The sequence below is a fragment of the Sarcophilus harrisii genome, chromosome 4, assembly GCF_902635505.1.
Source record: "Sarcophilus harrisii chromosome 4, mSarHar1.11, whole genome shotgun sequence".
Taxonomy (NCBI): Eukaryota; Metazoa; Chordata; class Mammalia; order Dasyuromorphia; family Dasyuridae; genus Sarcophilus; species Sarcophilus harrisii.
Genome location: NC_045429.1, coordinates 269,808,396 through 269,827,072, shown reverse-complemented (window position 1 = coordinate 269,827,072; position 18,677 = coordinate 269,808,396). Strand labels below are relative to the sequence as shown.

Genomic DNA, 18,677 nt, shown 5'->3' with positions numbered 1-18,677 from the left:
GGTGAGAAGCATGGTTCATTATCATATCTCTGGTGTCCTGATTGGTAATTATATTGATCAAAGTTCTTGAGTACTTTGAAGTTGTTTTAATTTTAGTCATTATATAAATTGTTCTGGTACTGCTCATCTCATTTTGTATCCATACAAATCTTCCCAGGTTTCCCTGATTTTATCCCTTTCTTCATTTCTTAAAGTCTGATAATATTCCATTATAGTAAATACAATAATTTGCTTGTGGAGTCAGTTGAGGGACAATTTTTAAATTTTTAGTTCTTTGCTACAACAATAAATAGTGTTGTGAATATTTTTGTACATATGAATTCTTGCCTTATCTTTTTGGGATATCTACCTATCTATATCTTCTTTTATTGGGTGAAATCTGGTGAGAGGGAAGAGATATATAGTTTTAAATTAATTTCCATGCTTTGATAAACTCTAGATGCATACATTAAATAGATATAGTTGGACCAGTACACAATTTTATCAGCAGTACATTAGTATATTTGTTTTCCCACGTCATCTCCAACAACTGTTTTTCTTTTTGTCATTTTCAAGGTAGAACTTCAGAATTGAGTTAGAAAGTAGAACTTCAGAATTGTTTTGATTTGTTTTTCTTCTTTTATGGTTGTTTGAAGTTTGTTTTAAAATTGCCTATTCATAGTTTTTGACAATGTATGTATTGGGGAATGGCTTTTGTTTTTATATGTTTGGATTAATTCCATATATGTGTATGTATGTATATATATATGTATATATATATACATACATACACATACATATATGATAGATTTTGTTATTAGTGGAATTTCCTACAAGGATTCCCTCTCCCCTTTTAACTTTTTCCTCCTAATTTTAGCTTCTTTGGTTTTGTTTATGCAAAAGCCTTTCAATTTTATGTAATCAGAATTGTCCATTTTATCTCCTGTGATTTTCTCTATGCCTTATTTACTTGTGGTCTCTTCTCTGATCCACAGTGGTTAATGATATGTACTTTTCTATTCATCCAGTCTTCCTATACTTGAAGTGATGGATCCATTTAGAGTTTATTGAGGCATATTGTTTAAGTTGTCCTTTATCCAGGTGTTTTGGTATCATGAGCTCCTTTGGCAGTCGGATGAATACTAATAATGTACTATTTATTGCCTACATATATAATTTTTTTCTTTTTAAAAAATTTTTTTATTATTATAGCTTTTTATTTACAAGATATATACATAGGTAATTTTTCAGCATTGACAGCTGCAAATCCTTTTGTTCCAACTTTTTCCCTCCTTCCCCCCACCCCTTCCCTCAGATGGCAGGTTGGCCAATACATGTTAAATACCTACATATATAATTAAATGAAATGTTATATTTCAATAAGAGGGTAGTGAAAAAATATAATTCCCCTCATCCCTGCCATTCACAGGGGAATCTTTTTGAAATCTCAGATTCCATGGACTTGGGTTAAGCATTTCTAGTCTAAAATTCATTTTCCCAGGCCCTGTTTACCTGAGTTAATATTGACTTTTCTGGTAAGATCACTCTTCTAGTGCTTAAGTCCTGGCCATTGCCTTGTGAAGCTCTTGCCTGGACAAAAGATCTTTTCTGATATTTCTCTTTGGGTTTCTTGATCATTCTACAATAACTCCTGTAATCGAAATCATTAGTCAATATGCTTTCTTCCTCCTTTTTCCCCTTGGAACACATAGAAGGGCTGTGTATACAGTGACCTTTCATTTTTCCGACAAATATTTACCTACCTAATACACGTTCTGGCCCCAGCTCATTGTCCCCTTGCATAGGGTTTAGTATATATGTGCTCACGGACCAGTTCATTGACCTCTCTGGTGACTCACACATCATCGTCTGGACGGTATGCATTCTTCATCTATTTACTTTTTCCTCTGGACTGATCTTTTTTGAGCGATTATGGGTCTTCTTTTGGAGGCTTTGTAATGTTCCAAAGTTGCATGTAATTTATGTAATCAATGCTTTCTGCACGCAGGAATATCAGAGAACAACACTTCATATAAAGAATCCTTCTTTCACTGAGACACTATGCTAGGTATCCTTTATGATGCCAGCAAACATCTTGGCTAAGCATGTGTCTCCATTTCCCCATTTTGTACTTCCCAAACACATCATTGAACAGTATTGGATCTGGAACAGCTTTCAAGGATTTGATTTTGACAATATGCATTGTTGCCACCTATTGGAGGGGAGTGTTTCGGCTGTCATTTTTGCTCTAGCTTCTTTTAGCCAAATTCAGTCTACCACCTATTTTTGTGCAGCCTTTGAGTCAAGGCTGGTTTTTTCCCCTGACCTAACTAGTCAAATGCTCTTTTAAAAAATCAACAAACAAGCATGTGAGGGCTTATCTTATCAATACCTTTTAGTTGTTTGTGTAACAGTGAGGATATGATCTGCTATTGAAGGTCATTTGCAGAAGTCTGCCTGTGCTCTTCTCTTATCTTCTTCACATACATTCCCCTCTTCTATGGGGGTTAGTAGACTATTTTCATAAAAATTGTGTAGATAGGAAAAAGTAGCCATATACTACCTCATTGTTGGTGCTACTTAATCATCTTTGTGATGGATTTTCTTGACAAAGACACTAGAACTGTTTGCCATTTAAATCTCCAGTTCATTTTGCAGATGAGAAACTGAGGCAGACAGGATTTAGTGATTTGTCCAGGATCACACAACTAGTAAGTCTCTGAATCTAGATTTGAACACAGGAAGACTCATCTTCTTGATTCTAAGGTCAGTGCTCTCTCCATTGTGTCACCTAGCTGCCATATACCTCAGTAGTTATTGATAATTTTGTAATTTTTCCTATTTGGCAATGATAAGGTCCAAGATATTTTCCAAACTTTGGGGATTTTCTCCTCCTCCATTACTTGGAAAATTGATTTCTCATAATTGTGCTGCCTCTGACATGGAACTCCTCTGCCTGTACTTGTCTTGTATAACCAAGAGGCAGCATAATGAAAAGCCTACTGGACCCGGGAGTCAGGAAGACCTGGTTCAAGTCCCACCTCAGCCACTTATTAGCCATGACACTTAACCATCTCTTGGTCTCAGTTTTTCCTTCTTTGTATAAAGTGACGTACACAGTTAACACTTTAAAAATATTTATTCGGGGCAGCTAAGTGGTGCAGTGGATAGAGCCCTAGCTCTGAATTCAGGAGGTTCAAATCTGCTCTCAGACACTTAACACTTCACCCTGGGAAAGTCACTTAACCCCAATAGCCTCGGTTGAGGGGAAGCCTTATTGACTGATAATCTGTAAAATGAGGGGGTTGATGGCCTTGAAGTTCCCTTACAGCTTTTAATCCATCATTTTCTTATCTGTATTTGGGGCAGCTAGATCATACAAGTGGATAGAGGGAGAAGGAGGCCGAGATCTGGAGAGGTTTTTGTCACTGCGGGAAGAGAAGGGGGTCCGAGGTGTCTGTCAGGTAGCTGTGAGGAGGGATTCCTACTGATGTGTGTATTTTAGAGGTTTGTATGTGAAGAAAGTGGGGAGTAACGGGGAGAGCTCAGGGTGTGTGCCATGGAGGGATTTTTTAGCCTTGTGGCAAGGGGCATCTCAAACTGAGAGGAGACAGTGGGCAATTGAGGTGATCAGGTAAAACGGGGATTCCTGATGATGTGAATATTGGCTGGAGGGTTTGCAACAGGTATATTTGTGAAGGGGGAAGGGTCTTCTGTGTATGTGTATATGTGTGTGTGCACTTGTATGCATGTTTCTGTATGCTAGGAGATGGGGAGGATAAGGCATGCCAACATCTTGGAGGCAGCCAGCTTGCTAGCTACTTTTGCCTGTTTAATCTCTGATGTTAGTCTTAGAGTGATATAGTAGAAATATCACTGATGAAAGGGCAGAGCCTTAGTCATAGAATGTCAAGAGTTGTAAAGGAGTACAGAGGCCATACATCAAGCTCAGATGAGCAAAAATCCCCACATCTACCATTTACAAATTGGGTAATACATAGTCTATTCCAATTGTCTCCTAATTAATTGTTCTCTCTATTACTCTTTCTTGTTTTTCCAGCTGTCAAAGTAATTTTTCTTAAGCAGGATTGGACTGTGTCACTCTTCATCTTAATGCCTATGGTGCCCCAAAATAATCAATATTTAGATATTAATATTTTTGGCAGCATGCATAGAGAATAGAGCTCTGGATCAGAAGTCAGAAAGACGTATGTTTCTGAGTTGACATATGGCCTCAGACACTCACTAGCTGTGTGATCTTGGCAAGTTATATCTCTCTTTGCTTCAGTTTCCCCATTCATACAATGAGCTGGGGAAGGAAATGATAAATCACTCTAATCTCTGCCAAGAAAATGGGGTCTTGAAGAGTTGGACACAACTGAAAAATGACTTAATCAACAAACTTAATAGGTCTTAATCCTTATTTTAACTCCCTGCAGCCTTTGATCTTTTCAGCAACCCTTTGGATGCCTTCTTCTGCCTTGTTTTATATTTCTCTAATCTCCCCTTGGCTTCTTTATATCATCCCCTTAAAGTATCCCCTAAGGCTCCATCTAGAGATCTTTCTTTTTCTGCATTCTCGCTCTCTTGATAACCTCATCAACTTCTGTGGGCTCAGCTGTCATCTCTATACAGATGACAATAACAATCCATTTTCATTGACTGGATAACAATGGATGCAATACTGAGCCAGTAGTTGTAAAGACCCGAGATCAAATGTGGTCTCAGACTCTTACTTTGTGATACTGGAAAATCATTTAACCCATTTGCCTCAGTTTCCTCACTTGTAAAATGGGGATGATGATGATGACAGTTGCCTCTCAAATTTGTTGTGAAGATCAAATGAGATAATATTTATGAAATGCTTAGAACAATGATCTGTATTGTTGGTACCTAATAATATCTCTCTCCTGAACTCTAGTCCTCCGCTACCATTAACTGCCTGCAGAACTTGTTTTTCCCATTAGTATTTGAATCTCAGAATATCCAAAGTAAAATTATCTTCTCTCCTCCCCAAACTTGCCTGTTCTCCAAACTTCCCAGTTCTATTAAAGTCATTGCCATTTTTCACTTTCCTAGGTTAGATACCTTATAGTTAGCCTTACTTCTTCCCTTTTTAATCTCCCCACTTGCTGTCTTACTTACAATTTTCCCAAAAAATATCTCTCACCCCCATTCCTTCTCTCTGCCCCTGTGGATACTACCCTAATTCAGGTCCTCTTGTCCTCTTCCTCCTAGACTATTATAATATCCTGATAATTCATATCTTCATTTTCAGTATCTTCCTTCTTATTAATCCTACATGGCTGCCAAATCCCTTCCTAAGGCACAGGATCAACAATCATTGTCACTTGCCTCCTCAAAACTTTTTGAGTTGATTTCCCTGTTGCTGCTGGGATAAAATTTAGACTCCTGAATCTAGCTTAAGACCTTCTACAATCTATTTCCATTCTACTTCCTTTACAGGCTCATTTGGTATTATTCCCCTTTTTCCACTCTACATTCTAGCCAAACAGGATTGGTAAGCTATTCCCTAAATTCAGCATCCCATCTCACATTACAAAGCCTCCTTTCCATTCTTGACACTTAAAACTCTTCTCACTGACACCTGAGAATACTCAACATGTTTTCTTATTCTACTATAAGCTCTTTAAAGGTAGGGACCAAATCGTTTTGACTTTTTTACTTTCATATCTAACAACTAACAACATCTAACATATTACTTAATATGTGAAGGACACTTAATGTGCATTGAATTAAATTGCTGAATTGAGAGGCAATAGAAAGAGCGCTGACTTTGAAGTCAAAGGACCTGGGTTCAAATCTTACCTCTTTCCGTACCTGTTCTAATTAAACAGCCTCCTAACTGGTTTTTCTGTGTCCAGTCTATACCTTCTTCAGTCAATCCTCTGTACTTCTCTTCAGTTTACCTTATGATGGTCGGCCTGCCCTATCCATGACACGATAACTTGTCTCTGAAACATTCAGTGACTCCTCATTGCCTATTGAATAAAGCATAAAGGCCCAACTGTAGCATTCAAGGTTCTTTACAATCTGGTAACAACTCAGCTGTTCTTCTAGTCTTGTCTCATATAGAATATTTCATTCAATACTAACTAATCTTCATCTCTCTCCTCCTGCCTGTTTGGTATTTGCTCATACTTTCCCCATTTAGGAATGGTCCTTTTACCTACTTCCCATTCTCCATGCCTAAGCTGCATGGTCCCATTCTCACAAGCACCATGCACCCCTTCCCCCCATAAAGCCCCTCAAATACCTCCAACATTTTGTCTGGATCTCTATTTTGCATTTATCTAATTTTATTCATTCATCTTATATGACTCTTCCACCATTTGATTATAACCTCCCTAAGAGTAAGGCCTGTATCATGTATATCCACTTATCTTCAACTCCTACCCCAATATATTTTACATAATAGGTGTTAATTTTTTTAATGCGATGAATTAAGATTTGAGCTTTGAAAGTGAAGAGATAGCTTTCAACAGGTAGAGAGGTGATCCAGTCACGGGCCATCACTTGTAGTTGTTTGCTGGAGGTGGCAAGAGAAGAATGGTAAGGTGGAGTGAGGAACAAACAGTATTTTGACTGTAACAAAATTTTGTGAAGTGGTCATATTATGCAGTAATGCCATAAAGATAGATTGGTACCATACCATGGAAGTCCTTGAATGCCAGACGAAAGAGTATTTCATCCCGTGAACAATAGGGAGCCACTGAAAGGTTTTCATTTATGAAGAACATGGTCAAATCATTAGGAAGATTATTCTGGCCTTTTTGTAGAGAATGAATTGGAGAGTAGTAGTGCTACTAGGCCTATGAGTGATCAGAGAAAAAAGAAAAGGACCCATACAGAAACATTTATAGCAGTTCTTTTTATGGTGGCAAAAAATTGGAAAATAAGAGGTTTATGAAATGGATGACAAATTAGAGTATAAGAAGATAATGGGATATATTTATGGCATTCAAAAAAATGAAAGGAATAGCTTCAGAGAAACCTGGATAGATTTGTATGAACAGATGCGGTGTGAAGTGAAGTGAGAACAATTTATTTGATAACATTGCAAAGACAATGAAAGTCTCTTATCAACAATTCAACAAATAGTGGCCTCCACTATTCTAGAGCACCAGTGACCTGGGTGTGTATATGTATGTATGGCAGATGTGGGAGGGGGTGTAGGAGGGAGAGGAAATAGATAATTGACTTGATTGAGAGATAGATGGGGGCAGAGAGGAAAAACAGACAATTGGAGAGAAAACACTAGAGAGACCACAGCAGTCTATTTCAGCAATTCAGGCAAGAGGTATCAAGGACCTGGTTTGAGGTAGTTCCATATGAGAGGAGAAAGGAATGGATAGGAGAGATATTTTAGAGATAGATGGCAGATATTTAGTCTTATGGAGTTGGTAAATGAAGCAATCTGAGATAATTGGAAGACTTTTAGCTAATTAATACAGTTAATAAGCATTAATTTTTATCTTTGTTCCATCCCCATTAGGGGGAAAAAGTTTAAAAAAATGAAAAAAATATATATTTTTTTGTTTTCAAAACATATGCACAGATAATTTTTCAACCACTAACCTTTGCAAAACCTGTGTTCCAGTTTCCCCCCTTCCTTCCCTTACTCTAGATGGCAAGTAAACCAATATATGTTAAACATGGCAAAAATATGTGCATACATATATATACAATTATCTTACTGCACAAGAAAAATCAAATCAAAAAGGAAAAGAAATGAGAAAATAAAATGTAAACAAACAACAAAAAGAGTGAAAGTGCTATGTTGTGATCATCACTCAGTTCCCATAGTCCTCTCGCTGGGCTTTCTTCATCACAAGATCTTTGGAACTGGTCTGAATCAATTTATTGTTGAAGAGAGCCACATCCATCAGAATTGATCATCGTATAGTCTTATATTGCTGTGTATAATGATTCCTGGTTCTTCTCACTTCATTTAGCATCACTTCATGTAAGTCTCTCCAGGCATCTCTGAAATCATTCTGCTGGTCATTTCTTACGAACAATAATATTCTGTAACATTCATATACCATAATTTATTCAGCCATTCTCCAATCAGTGGGCAACCACTCAGTTTCCAGTTTCTAGCCACTACAAACAGGGCTGCCACAAACATTCTTGCACATACAAGTCCCTTTCCCTTCTTTAGTATCTCTTTGGAGTATAAGCCCATGAGTAACACTGCTGAATCAAAGGGTATGCACAGTCTGATAACTTTTTGAGCATAGTTCCAAATTGCTCTCCAGAATGGTTGGATCTGCTCACAGTTCCACTAACAATGCATCAGTGTCCCAGTTTTCCCACATTCCTCTCCAACATTCATCATTATCTTTTCCTGCCATCTTAGCCAATCTGACAGGTGTGTAGTGGTATCTCAGAGTTGTCTTAATTTGCATTTCTCTGATTAATAATGACTTGGAGCATCTTTTCATATGACTAGAAATAGTTTCAATTTCTTCATCTGAAAATTGTCTGTTCATATCCTTTGACCATTTATCAATTGGAAAAGGGCTTGAATTCTTACAAATTTGAGTCAGTTCTCTATGTATTTTAGAAATGAGGTCTTTATCAGAACCCTTGAATATAAAAATGTTTTCCCAGTTTATTGCTTCCCTTCTAATCTTCCCTGCATCAGTTTTGTTTGTACAAAAACTTTTTAACTTAATATAATCAAAATTATCTATTTTGTAATCAATAATGATCTCTAGTTCTTCTTTGGTCACAAATTCCTTCCTCCTCCACAGATCTGAGAAGTAAACTACCCGATGTTCTTCTTATTTGTTTATAATGTCATTCTTTATGTCTAGATCATGAATCCATTTTGATCTTATATTGGTGTACAGTGTTAAGTATGGGTCAATGCCTAGTTTCTGCCATACTAATTTCCAGTTTTCCCAGCAGTTTTTGTCAAATAGTGAATTCTTATCCCAAAAGCTGGGGTCTTTGGGTTTGTCAAACACTAGCTTGCTATAATTATTGACTATTTTGACCTGTGAACCTAACCTATTCCACTGATCAACTAGTCTATTTCTTAGCCAGTACCAAATGGTTTATAATATAGTTTTTATATTATATAAATAATATATATTATATATATAATAAACTATAATATAGTTTTAGTTTTGGCACAGTTAGGCCACCTTCATTTGCATTTTTTCATTAATTCCCTTGAAAGTCTTGACCCTTTAAAACAAAATTTTTGTAACAAATATCAACTTTTTTCCCCATCAGCCACTGGTTTGAATATCCTTGGCAGGAGGTAGGAGGTACTCTTTGAATTTGGTATTGACTGAAGTTTTCTTGTTACCCAGAACACTCATCCTTGCCTCAGAAGTGGATTCTCCCCCTGCTAATGATAATGTTCAGGTGCCTTTTTGCCCAAATGATAATTATTAGTTAGGGAATCTCTGGCTAGTGTACACCATATCTGTCGGAAGATTATATAGACAGCAGGCCAGTCAAGGCTGCTGTAACTCCAAGAAAGAACACATCCAAGAAAAGTGGTTGGAGACAGCTAGATGATGCAGTGGACAAAGCACCAGCCCTGAAGTCAGAAGGAACTGAGTTCAAAAGTGGCCTCAGATATTTAACATTTCCCAGCTGTATGACCTCTGGCAAGTCACATAACCCCAGTTGCCTCAGCCCCCACTCCCCCAAAATGTGGTTGTCTGGGAGTAACAGCTGTCCCAGTCCTGTGGTTCATTTTCTCCCTGCCTTAGCAATTTCCTATAATTCTGAGATTCTTCTTCAGAGGAAGACCTTTCTGACTATGGAAAGGCTCAGAGTTAATGATATCGGCATTCACCTGGGGGCCTCTTTTAATAGCATACACATCTACACCCCCAGGCCAAGCAAGCAACATCATGTTTTGGGACATCATAATTACAGTCAAATGATTTGCCCCAGGCCCAATAATAATTACTCCTCGGTGCTGGGCATTCCCCTGTCCTGTTTTCCCCCCAGTGACTTCTCTTTCTCTGGGGACTGACTCTATGTAATGAAAGGAACACCGGGGTCAGGAAGTAAAGATTCTAGTTCCAGACTCACCACTTATCAGCTGTGTAACCTTAGGCAAGCTATTCAACCTCTGTGTACTTCTATTTTCCTTCATCTGTAAAAAAAAAAAAACAAAAACAAAACCCCAAGACTAATAACACTTACCTTGAGGTTCAGATGAAATGATGACTACCCTAAAACATTTGGAAGTACCACGGTCAAAGCATTCATTACTGCATTGCCAACCTGCTAGTAACGGGCCTAGACTGGTCTCTGGGATACAAACGTGAGTCTCTTGCCAGAACCTTATCATAAAAATAATAGCTAACATTTATAAGCACTTTAAGGTTCACAGAATGCTTTACAAATATTATCTCATTTTATCCTTACAACCGCCCTGGCAGATGAGTGCTATTATTATCCCCTTTTACAGATGAGAAAACTAAGGCAGAGCATTTAAGTGACTTAAGTGGACCTTTTGTCCAGGTTGACACAGCTGGTAAGCCTCTGAGGAAAAATTTGAATTCACATCTCTGTGATTCCAGCACCCACACTCTCCACTTTGCCACATATTTGCCCCTAGATAACATGAAGCATTCTTACGTAATTCCTAACTATCAACATCTAGGTCAGTCATATAATGGAAAGAACCCTGGGCTTGAAATTGGGCAACTTGGTTTCATATCCTGGCTCTGAAGCTTATGTGCCTTTGAACAAATCACTTAATTTATCTAAGTCTCTATTTCCTCATCTGTAACATGAAGGATAATAATGCTTTCACTATTTATCAAATGGTTGTGAAGAGAAGTTCCTTGAGGCAGCTGAGTGGCTCAGTGGATAGAGCACTAGTCCTGAAGTCAGGAGGACCTGACTTCAAATCTGGTATCAGACACCTAACACTTCGTAGCTGTATGACCCTGTCACTTAACCCCAATTGCCTCAGCCAAAAAAAAAAGTATTATAGTCAAGTTAACAAGCCTTTATTAAATCCCTATTGTGTGCTAGGCACATAAGTCCTAGGAATACAAAGAAAGGCCAAAGAACAGTCCCGACCCTTGAGAAGTTTACAATCTAATGGGAGAAGCCGCATGCTAACAACTGTGTATAAAAAGATATTTACAGGATAAATTGAAAAAATAATTTTAGAGGAAAAACAGTGTATAAAAAAGAACTTGGGAAGGTCTCTTGGATTTTAGCTGAAACCTGAAAGGAAACTGAAAATGTAACAAACAGAGATGATGGAGAGAGTTTTGGGTTTGGGAGACAAGACAGTGACGATGCACAGTTTGGAGGTATATAGGAGTGTTCTGTTTGAGGTACTGCAAGAAAGTTGGTTAATATAACAGAAAAGGAAAATGATAAATTTTGGAAGAGATGTGGAAAAATTGGGACACTATTTCACTGTTGGTGGAGTTCTGTTTTCCATTCTATTTTCTACCCCTTCATTTCTTTTTTTTAAATCATCACATTTTGAAGGCAACTTATATCTATACTCTCTATGTATACCTCTTGTAACTGTCGTAACATAGATACATTCTCAAAAGTAACATGTGTCATCTTCCCATGTAGGAATGTATACAGTTTAAACTTAAAATCATTTTTTTCTTTCCTATTTATCTTTTTATGCTTCTCTTGAGTCTTATATTTGAAGATCGAATTTTATGTTCAGCTCTCGTCTTTTCATCAGAAATGATTAAAAATCCCCAATTTCATTAGATGTCCATTTTTTTTCCCCTGAAAGATTATGCTAAATTTTTCTGGGTAGTTGATTCTTGGTTGTAGTCTAAACTTTTTTGCCTTCTGCAGTATCACATTCCACGCTCTCTACTCCTTTAATTTGGAAGCTGCTAAGTCTTCCTGATTGTAGCTCCAGAATTATTTCTGCCTGTTGTAGTATTTCCTCTTTGATCTGATAATTCTTGAATTTAGGTATAGTATTCCTTGGAGTTTTCATTTTGGGGTCTTCTTTCAGTAATTATTTTACCATCTGGCTTTAGAATATCAGGATAGCTTTCCTTCATGATTTCTTGAAATATATTCCAGATTCTTTTTTTGGATCATGCCTTTTAGGTAGTCCAATAATTCTTATATTATCTCTCCTGGATCTATTTTCCAGGTCAGTGGTTTTTCCAATGAGGTATTTTACATTTTCTTCTGTTTTTCATTTTTTTAAAATTTTGTTTGATTGATTATTGATTTCTCATTGAGTCATTCACTTTCACTTATGAATGTTTAATGATTTTTTTGGTCTCCTTTTCCATTTGGCCAATTCTGCTTTTAAAGGAGTTGTTTTCTTAAGTAGACTTTTTTTTTTTCATTTTTCCAGTTCTATTTTTTTCAAGGAGTTTTCTTCAGTCAGTTTTTGTGTTTCCTTTTTCAAGCTATTAACTTTTTTCCCATAATTCTCATTTATTTCCTCAATTTTTCTTCCACCTCTCTTAGTTGATTTTTAAAATCCTTTTTGAGCTCTTCCAAGAGAATCCTTTGAGCTTCAGACAATTCATGTTCTCCTTTGAGGCTTCATGTGTAAGCATTTTGCTGCTGTTGTCCTTTTCTATGTTTGTGTTCTCATCTTCCTGTTGCTATAATAGCTTTTTATGGTCTGGGATCTTTTTGGGTTTTTTGCTTATTTTTAAAAATTGAGCTCTGCTCCTGGGGCACAGGGGAGATTATCCCAAGCTTCTCTTGCAGGAAGACAAGGACCTTGTGACTGACTTTTTCTTGCTGGGGTTGGAGGTGCTGGAAGCTTTCCCATTGTGCTGGATTGACCTGGTCTGTCATGCTGGGATTGGAGGACTTGAAGTTTGTCTTCTGCACTGAGGCTAGAGGTCTCACAGTGGCTTTCAGAGCCTCTGGCAGACTGGGCCAGAACTGAGGGGTCTCTGTGGCTGATCTGTGCTATGGCTAAGAGCCTCCCTTTACATAACCTGCACTGGGCCATACTCCCCTTTTATTTAAGTGAAACAGACTTTTCTTGAAGTCCATCCAAGTTATCTTAAGCTGAAAAATTGTTTCACTCCATCATTTTGTGAGTTTTGTCACTCCATAATCTATTTAGAGGCATTGTTTCTGAGTGAAATTGTGGAGAATTCAGGCAATTTCTTGGATTCTCTCTACCATCTTTGATAAAAACCATTCTGGAAAGCAATTTGGAATTATGTCAGAGGACAACCAAACTGTACATACTCTTTGACCTGCAAAGGAAGAAGATCAGCATGTACAAAAAAATTACATCAGCTCTTTTTGTGGTACTAAAGAATTGGAAATGGAGGAGATGCCCATTATTTGAGGAATGGCTGGACAAATGTGGTTTATGATTGTGATGGGATATTATTTGGTATAAGAAATGATGAGCAGGATGCTTTCAGAAAAAATCTGGGAAGACTTACATAAACTCATGCAAAGTGAAGTGAGCAGGACCAGGAGAACATTGAACTTAGTAACAGCAATATTGTACAATGATCGACTGTGAATGGCTTAGCTATTCTCAACAGTGCAATAATCCAAAACAATTTTAAAGGGCTTATAATGAATGATGCTGTCCATCTCCAGAGAAAGAACTGATGGAGTCTCAATGTAAATTGTGCCATTTTTTAAAACTTTCCTTCCTCCCCTTGCTTTTTTTTTTTTTTTTGCAATATAGATAATATGGAAATGTTTTGCATAATTTGTATAATTAATATCACATTTCTTGCCTTTATGATGAACAGGAGAGAGAATTCAGAACTCAATATTTTAAAAAAGTGAATGTTATGAATTAATACTGAATGAAGCAAGCAGAACCAGGAAAACATTGTACAATAACAATTATACAGCAATAAGATTGTATGATGATCAACTATGGTAGACTTGGTTTGTCTCAACAACTTAGTGATCAAAATGGATGGAAAATGCCATCTGCATCCAGAAAAAGAACTATGGATCAACACACATAATTTTCACAAAATCCATTTTTCCGTTTTATTTGTTCTCTTCCCTTTTGTTCTGATTTTTTTTTCCTCCCTCCATGATTGACTCAGATTGAATGTAAAGAGTAACCATTTCTGCTTTGGCCAGAAACCCTGAGGGTCTTTTCTTTCCAGATTTATTTATTTATTTTATTTGGAAGTGGTTTTTTTTGGACTAAGTGAAAGGGTTTTTTTGTTTGTTTGTTTTTTGGTTTTGGGGTTTTTTTTTTTTTGCCTCAGTTGCTACCTAGTCTTAATCATTGAATAGGTGTAGTCTCAATCAAAATGGGATCTGTTGAAGCCCTTAGCTTGAAGAGGGCAAGGTCTCCCATTTCATCCAGGGCCATCTCCAGTTGTCTTGATTTATCTCTTGCCACTGAACGCAGATGGTTCTAGAGGGGAATGTGAGGTGGGTGACTTTGCACAGTCCTCCCTTACTCAAATCTGATTTACTTGCATGCCATGGGATCATCTCCCTGAATAATGGCCCTCTTTGAGAACGTAGAACAAACAACAACAATATGGAAATATGTAAAAAATAAGTGTACCTGTGTAATCTTAAAAAAAGAAGAAAAAATGAATGTTAAAAATAAGTAAAATTTTTTAAGCCTAAGAGAAGGTTTTATATTTAATCCTGAAAATAATATGGAATGACTTGAGTTTATTGAATGGAGGGATGATGTAGTCAGAGCTGCTCGTTAGGAAGTTCAGTTTGACAGTGAATAAAAGAGAGATTTGATGCAGCAAGACCAACCAGCAGGCTATTGCAGCGTAGAAATGTTGGTGTCATCACCATTTTGTGTATTAAACACCTTTCCAAGATCTTACTCAGAAAATTTAGGCCATAAGAGGTTCGAGAACTTGTCCAAGGTCACACAGGTGATGTGAGGAGTATGGGTCCTCTCATTCCAGTTCATTTTCTCTTGCCTCCACCTCTCAGGGGAGCTTGGTGCCTTCAGCTTCTCTGACCACCCTCTCCCCACTTTGTTCTTCTCCCCGGCAGGTGTCCCTCTGCACCCAGGTGGCCTTGGGTATGGAGCATCTCTCCAACAGCAGGTTTGTGCACAAGGACCTGGCTGCCCGAAACTGCCTCATCAGTGCCCAGAGGCAAGTGAAGGTGTCCTCACTGGGCCTCAGCAAGGATGTCTACAACAGGTATTGTCATTGGGAGGGGCCTGTACCCCTCCTAGCTGGGACCTTGCCTACATTATCCACTCCCTGCTGGATTTCCAGAGGTTTGGGTAACAGTAGGAGGTGTAGGGTAGAGATGGGAGAAGAAGGTTTGGAGAATTCTCACAAGGGGGCCCAGGGGAAAAGGGATTTCTACTGCTACTTTCCCTGTAGGTGAAGGAGCATTTTTACGTAGTGGTACTCAGTTCTCTTCTTTCCTTGTTCTCCCTTTACAGTCCCCCCCTTACCACTCTACAAAGCCCAATTTAGGGTCATAGAGATTGCAAAGAATGGGTCTCATGAGATCTACTCACCAACTGCATATGGAATAGTAAATAGGTTTTTGTGTTTTTTGCACCCAGTTCCCATCAATAACACCCCAAAATGGCACCAGCCGTCTTTGTTTTGATAGAAAGGTATCCATTATTAGGGATCGGGGGTAGCTGGGGCTTTATGGCCTAGAATATGCCATACATGTACTTTAAAAGCTAAAGTTCAGTTTTTTACATCATGAGGATTTCCACAGTCTTTTAAAACAGCAAAAACTCTTTTCATTTAATCCTGTAAGTCTCTCTGATGTCACTCATGGTAACAAAAAGTTAGAAGCTGTCCATCCAGGGACTGTGGTCATGGGGGCTGAGAGCCCAGCACAGTGGCTAAGGACTTCTCGTTCTGTTTCCCAGTGAATACTACCACTTCCGTCAGGCCTGGATCCCGCTGCGCTGGATGCCCCCAGAAGCTGTCCTGGAGGGTGACTTCTCTACAAAGTCTGATGTCTGGGCCTTTGGGGTGCTGATGTGGGAGGTGTTCACCCACGGCGAGATGCCCCACGGTGGGCAGACTAATGAGGAGGTGCTAGCAGGTAGGGACCTCTGCTCAGGTGTGCAGGGACTGTGATGTTGAGCTTAGAATTCCGGCGTTCCAGGGTCACGTCAGACATTTACTGGGTGACCGTAGGCAGGTCACTCAATCACTATTCGCCTCAGTTCCTCACCAACAGCATGACGGGAGATCTATGATTTGACAAGGAAATGAGTTTGGGGAGTGGGGGGAGAGATGCAGCGCTGCTCTCTGTGTCCACTGGCTGAGTCCCTCAGGTTTGTGGATCCCCATTGGCTTTGTAAAGGACTCTGTGGGCCCCCAGGGAGGGAGTTGAGCTGGTGAACAGGTTTTGGATCCTGTGCTCATGGGCTGAGGGGGTAAGGAAAGAGTGGGTGCAGGGACTGAATGGATGACCCATCCCTTTGCCCTGCAGACTTACAGGCTGGAAAGGCACGGCTTCTGCAGCCTGAGGGCTGCCCTTCCAAGGTGTACCGGCTGATGCAACGCTGCTGGGCTCCCAGCCCCAAAGATCGGCCATCTTTCAGTGAGATCGCGAACGTGCTCGGAGAGAGCTCTGCTGATGGAAAGCCGTGAGGAGGGAGTCCTGGGGCAGACTGTGTCCCAGGATGGGCGAGGGATGGGGGGGAGCCCAGGAGGGAGTGCGCTGCTCCCACGGACCGTTACAGACTGGGCATGGATGGGTTCCCTCTCGCCTTCTGCTGTCGGGCTCCTTGACCTGGCATGGACAGGTAGACCTGCGCCTGGGCAGAGCCCGGGCTTTTTCCCCTTTTCCCCCAACTCAGTCTCCTGCATCTGCTCCTTTGATCCTTGTATTTGCTGGGTCACAGGGACCCAGGGGCTGGGCATCTTGTCCCCTATTTACCAGGAGCAGCATCGGCACCTCAGGTAACATTAATGCGCAGCATGGGCCTCCTCTGTGCTCTGGGCACCCAGCTCTGCCACTTAACCCGCCAACTTCCCCAGAAGTCAGGCCGGGTCAGGTCCTAGGACTTTTTCTAAGATACCAAGACTAAGCGTCTGGCCTAGACTTCGGTCTGGGGACAGAATAGGAGTCTCCAAGTGCCCGAGAGAGTGAGGCGCATGGGGACTGCATCAGGTTTTGGAGGGGGACATTCCCGAGTGTGTACCCGCCTTGAATGCCCCTAGGGCCTGGTCTCTGTGCCTGGCCCTCTCCTGTACCCTCTGCTCTGCCTTCCCTCTCTCCTTTCCCCTTACTAAGTGCCTGGCAGATGAAGGAGTTTTTCAGGAGCTTTTGACACTATATTTACTGCCCTTTTTGTATGCACCATGGGCGAGTTTTGTACTTAACTTCAGGTGGGGTTTGTGGGGGGAGGGAGGGAGGGAAGAGTCTGGAGGGGTGGGGAGGGCCGGGCCACCCCTGCCCCATACCTGCCATAAGGATGGGGTTTTTAACTCGCTGCTCTCAATAAAGAAGCCCTTTTTGTAACTTTCTTCTACGGCTCATGACCTGTTCTCCTCAATCCTACCTGGAGCTATTGCCCTTCACCCTGATCCCTACTTCCATGCCCTCCCTTACTGTGGCTTTCATGGAGTCTGGTGGGACTCGGATGCAGTTCCATGCTCTGTGGGTTGATACCAGCATTGCAGTATTCGTACGTGAAAGCTGGTGCCAGATTTATGCAGAAGAAATCTGAAGAAAGTGGCAGCTGGTGCTGGCCCAGTCCCAGGCTTCCCTGCCTCTCCCTTTCGCCTAAGACTTGGAGATGGGCAGAATGAAGAACTTAGCAAGAAGGGGTCTCATATAGAAGGAGGTAGTGACTAAAAGCTTTGGCTCCTACCCTTCTGCCCCTCATAGGGGTCATTTTGATCACTCCCTGGCACTAGTTTCTGGCTGTCCCACTATCACACCTACATTTGGTCAGTGGGGGGTAGGTGCATGAAGTATAGGAAGGGAGTAGGATCCAAGATTAGATATAGGAAAAGAGTAGTATTCAAAGTAAGATTAAGGATGGATTTGTCTCCAAAGTGGTGATGGGAGAAGGCCAGACCTTTGGAGATCAATCAAATTTCAATAATTTATCAAAAACAATGGTGGTTCTGCTTTTGTATCCAATCATGTTTTTGATTTTTAACTTCATTAAACTTCAATCAAGTTTCCCTTATCCTTTAAAGATAAACAAAATCTTTTACCCTTTAATCTGTTCCCATACTTCCCATTCTTTGTGTTGATAAATTTTTAGAAAAAGGCAGATTTCAAATACTTTCAATTCCTCTTCCTCACCACCCACTCATTCTCTATCTTCTGTAATTTGGCATCAATCTTTAACACTATTAAAACTGCTCTCTCCCCAATCACCTGGGATCTGTTAGTCATCAACTTTTGCCTTCTATAATTGAAGACTTTATTCTGTCTTCATCCTTTTGGACTTCTGTAGCATCAACTTTGCTGACTACACTCACCTTCTTAAAAAAAAAAAAACAAAAAAAAAAAAACAAATGCCATCTTTCTGGCCTCTTACCCTAGCTCCTTCTAGATATTACACTCTTAAAAGGATGAGAGTTCCTCAGTACTTTTGACCCATTTCTTCCCCTACATTCACCTGGCCAAGGTTTTGTCCTGCTGTCTTTTTCTTTTGACAACCTGCCTTACATGAACAGCTTTGGCAGTACTGACAGTGACTCCAGCTCTGACCTCTTACAAATTTTAAATTCACATTTTTGACTGCCTATTAGAAATTAATTTAC

General features: G+C 39.7%; 1 protein-coding gene across 1 annotated transcript in view; it reads left to right on the top strand.

The window, feature by feature from the left end:
- Positions 1–17,320, top strand: part of PTK7 (protein tyrosine kinase 7 (inactive)) — an 84,327-nt gene extending 67,007 nt beyond the window's left edge. Inside the window, exons 18-20 of the mRNA XM_031964819.1 lie at positions 14,962–15,113; positions 15,812–15,990; positions 16,384–17,320. Of these exons, the coding sequence (XP_031820679.1) occupies positions 14,962–15,113; positions 15,812–15,990; positions 16,384–16,544 (492 nt within the window). The 3' untranslated portion in view covers positions 16,545–17,320. The remainder of the gene's footprint in view (positions 1–14,961; positions 15,114–15,811; positions 15,991–16,383) is intronic.
- Positions 17,321–18,677: the final 1,357 nt, after the last annotated feature.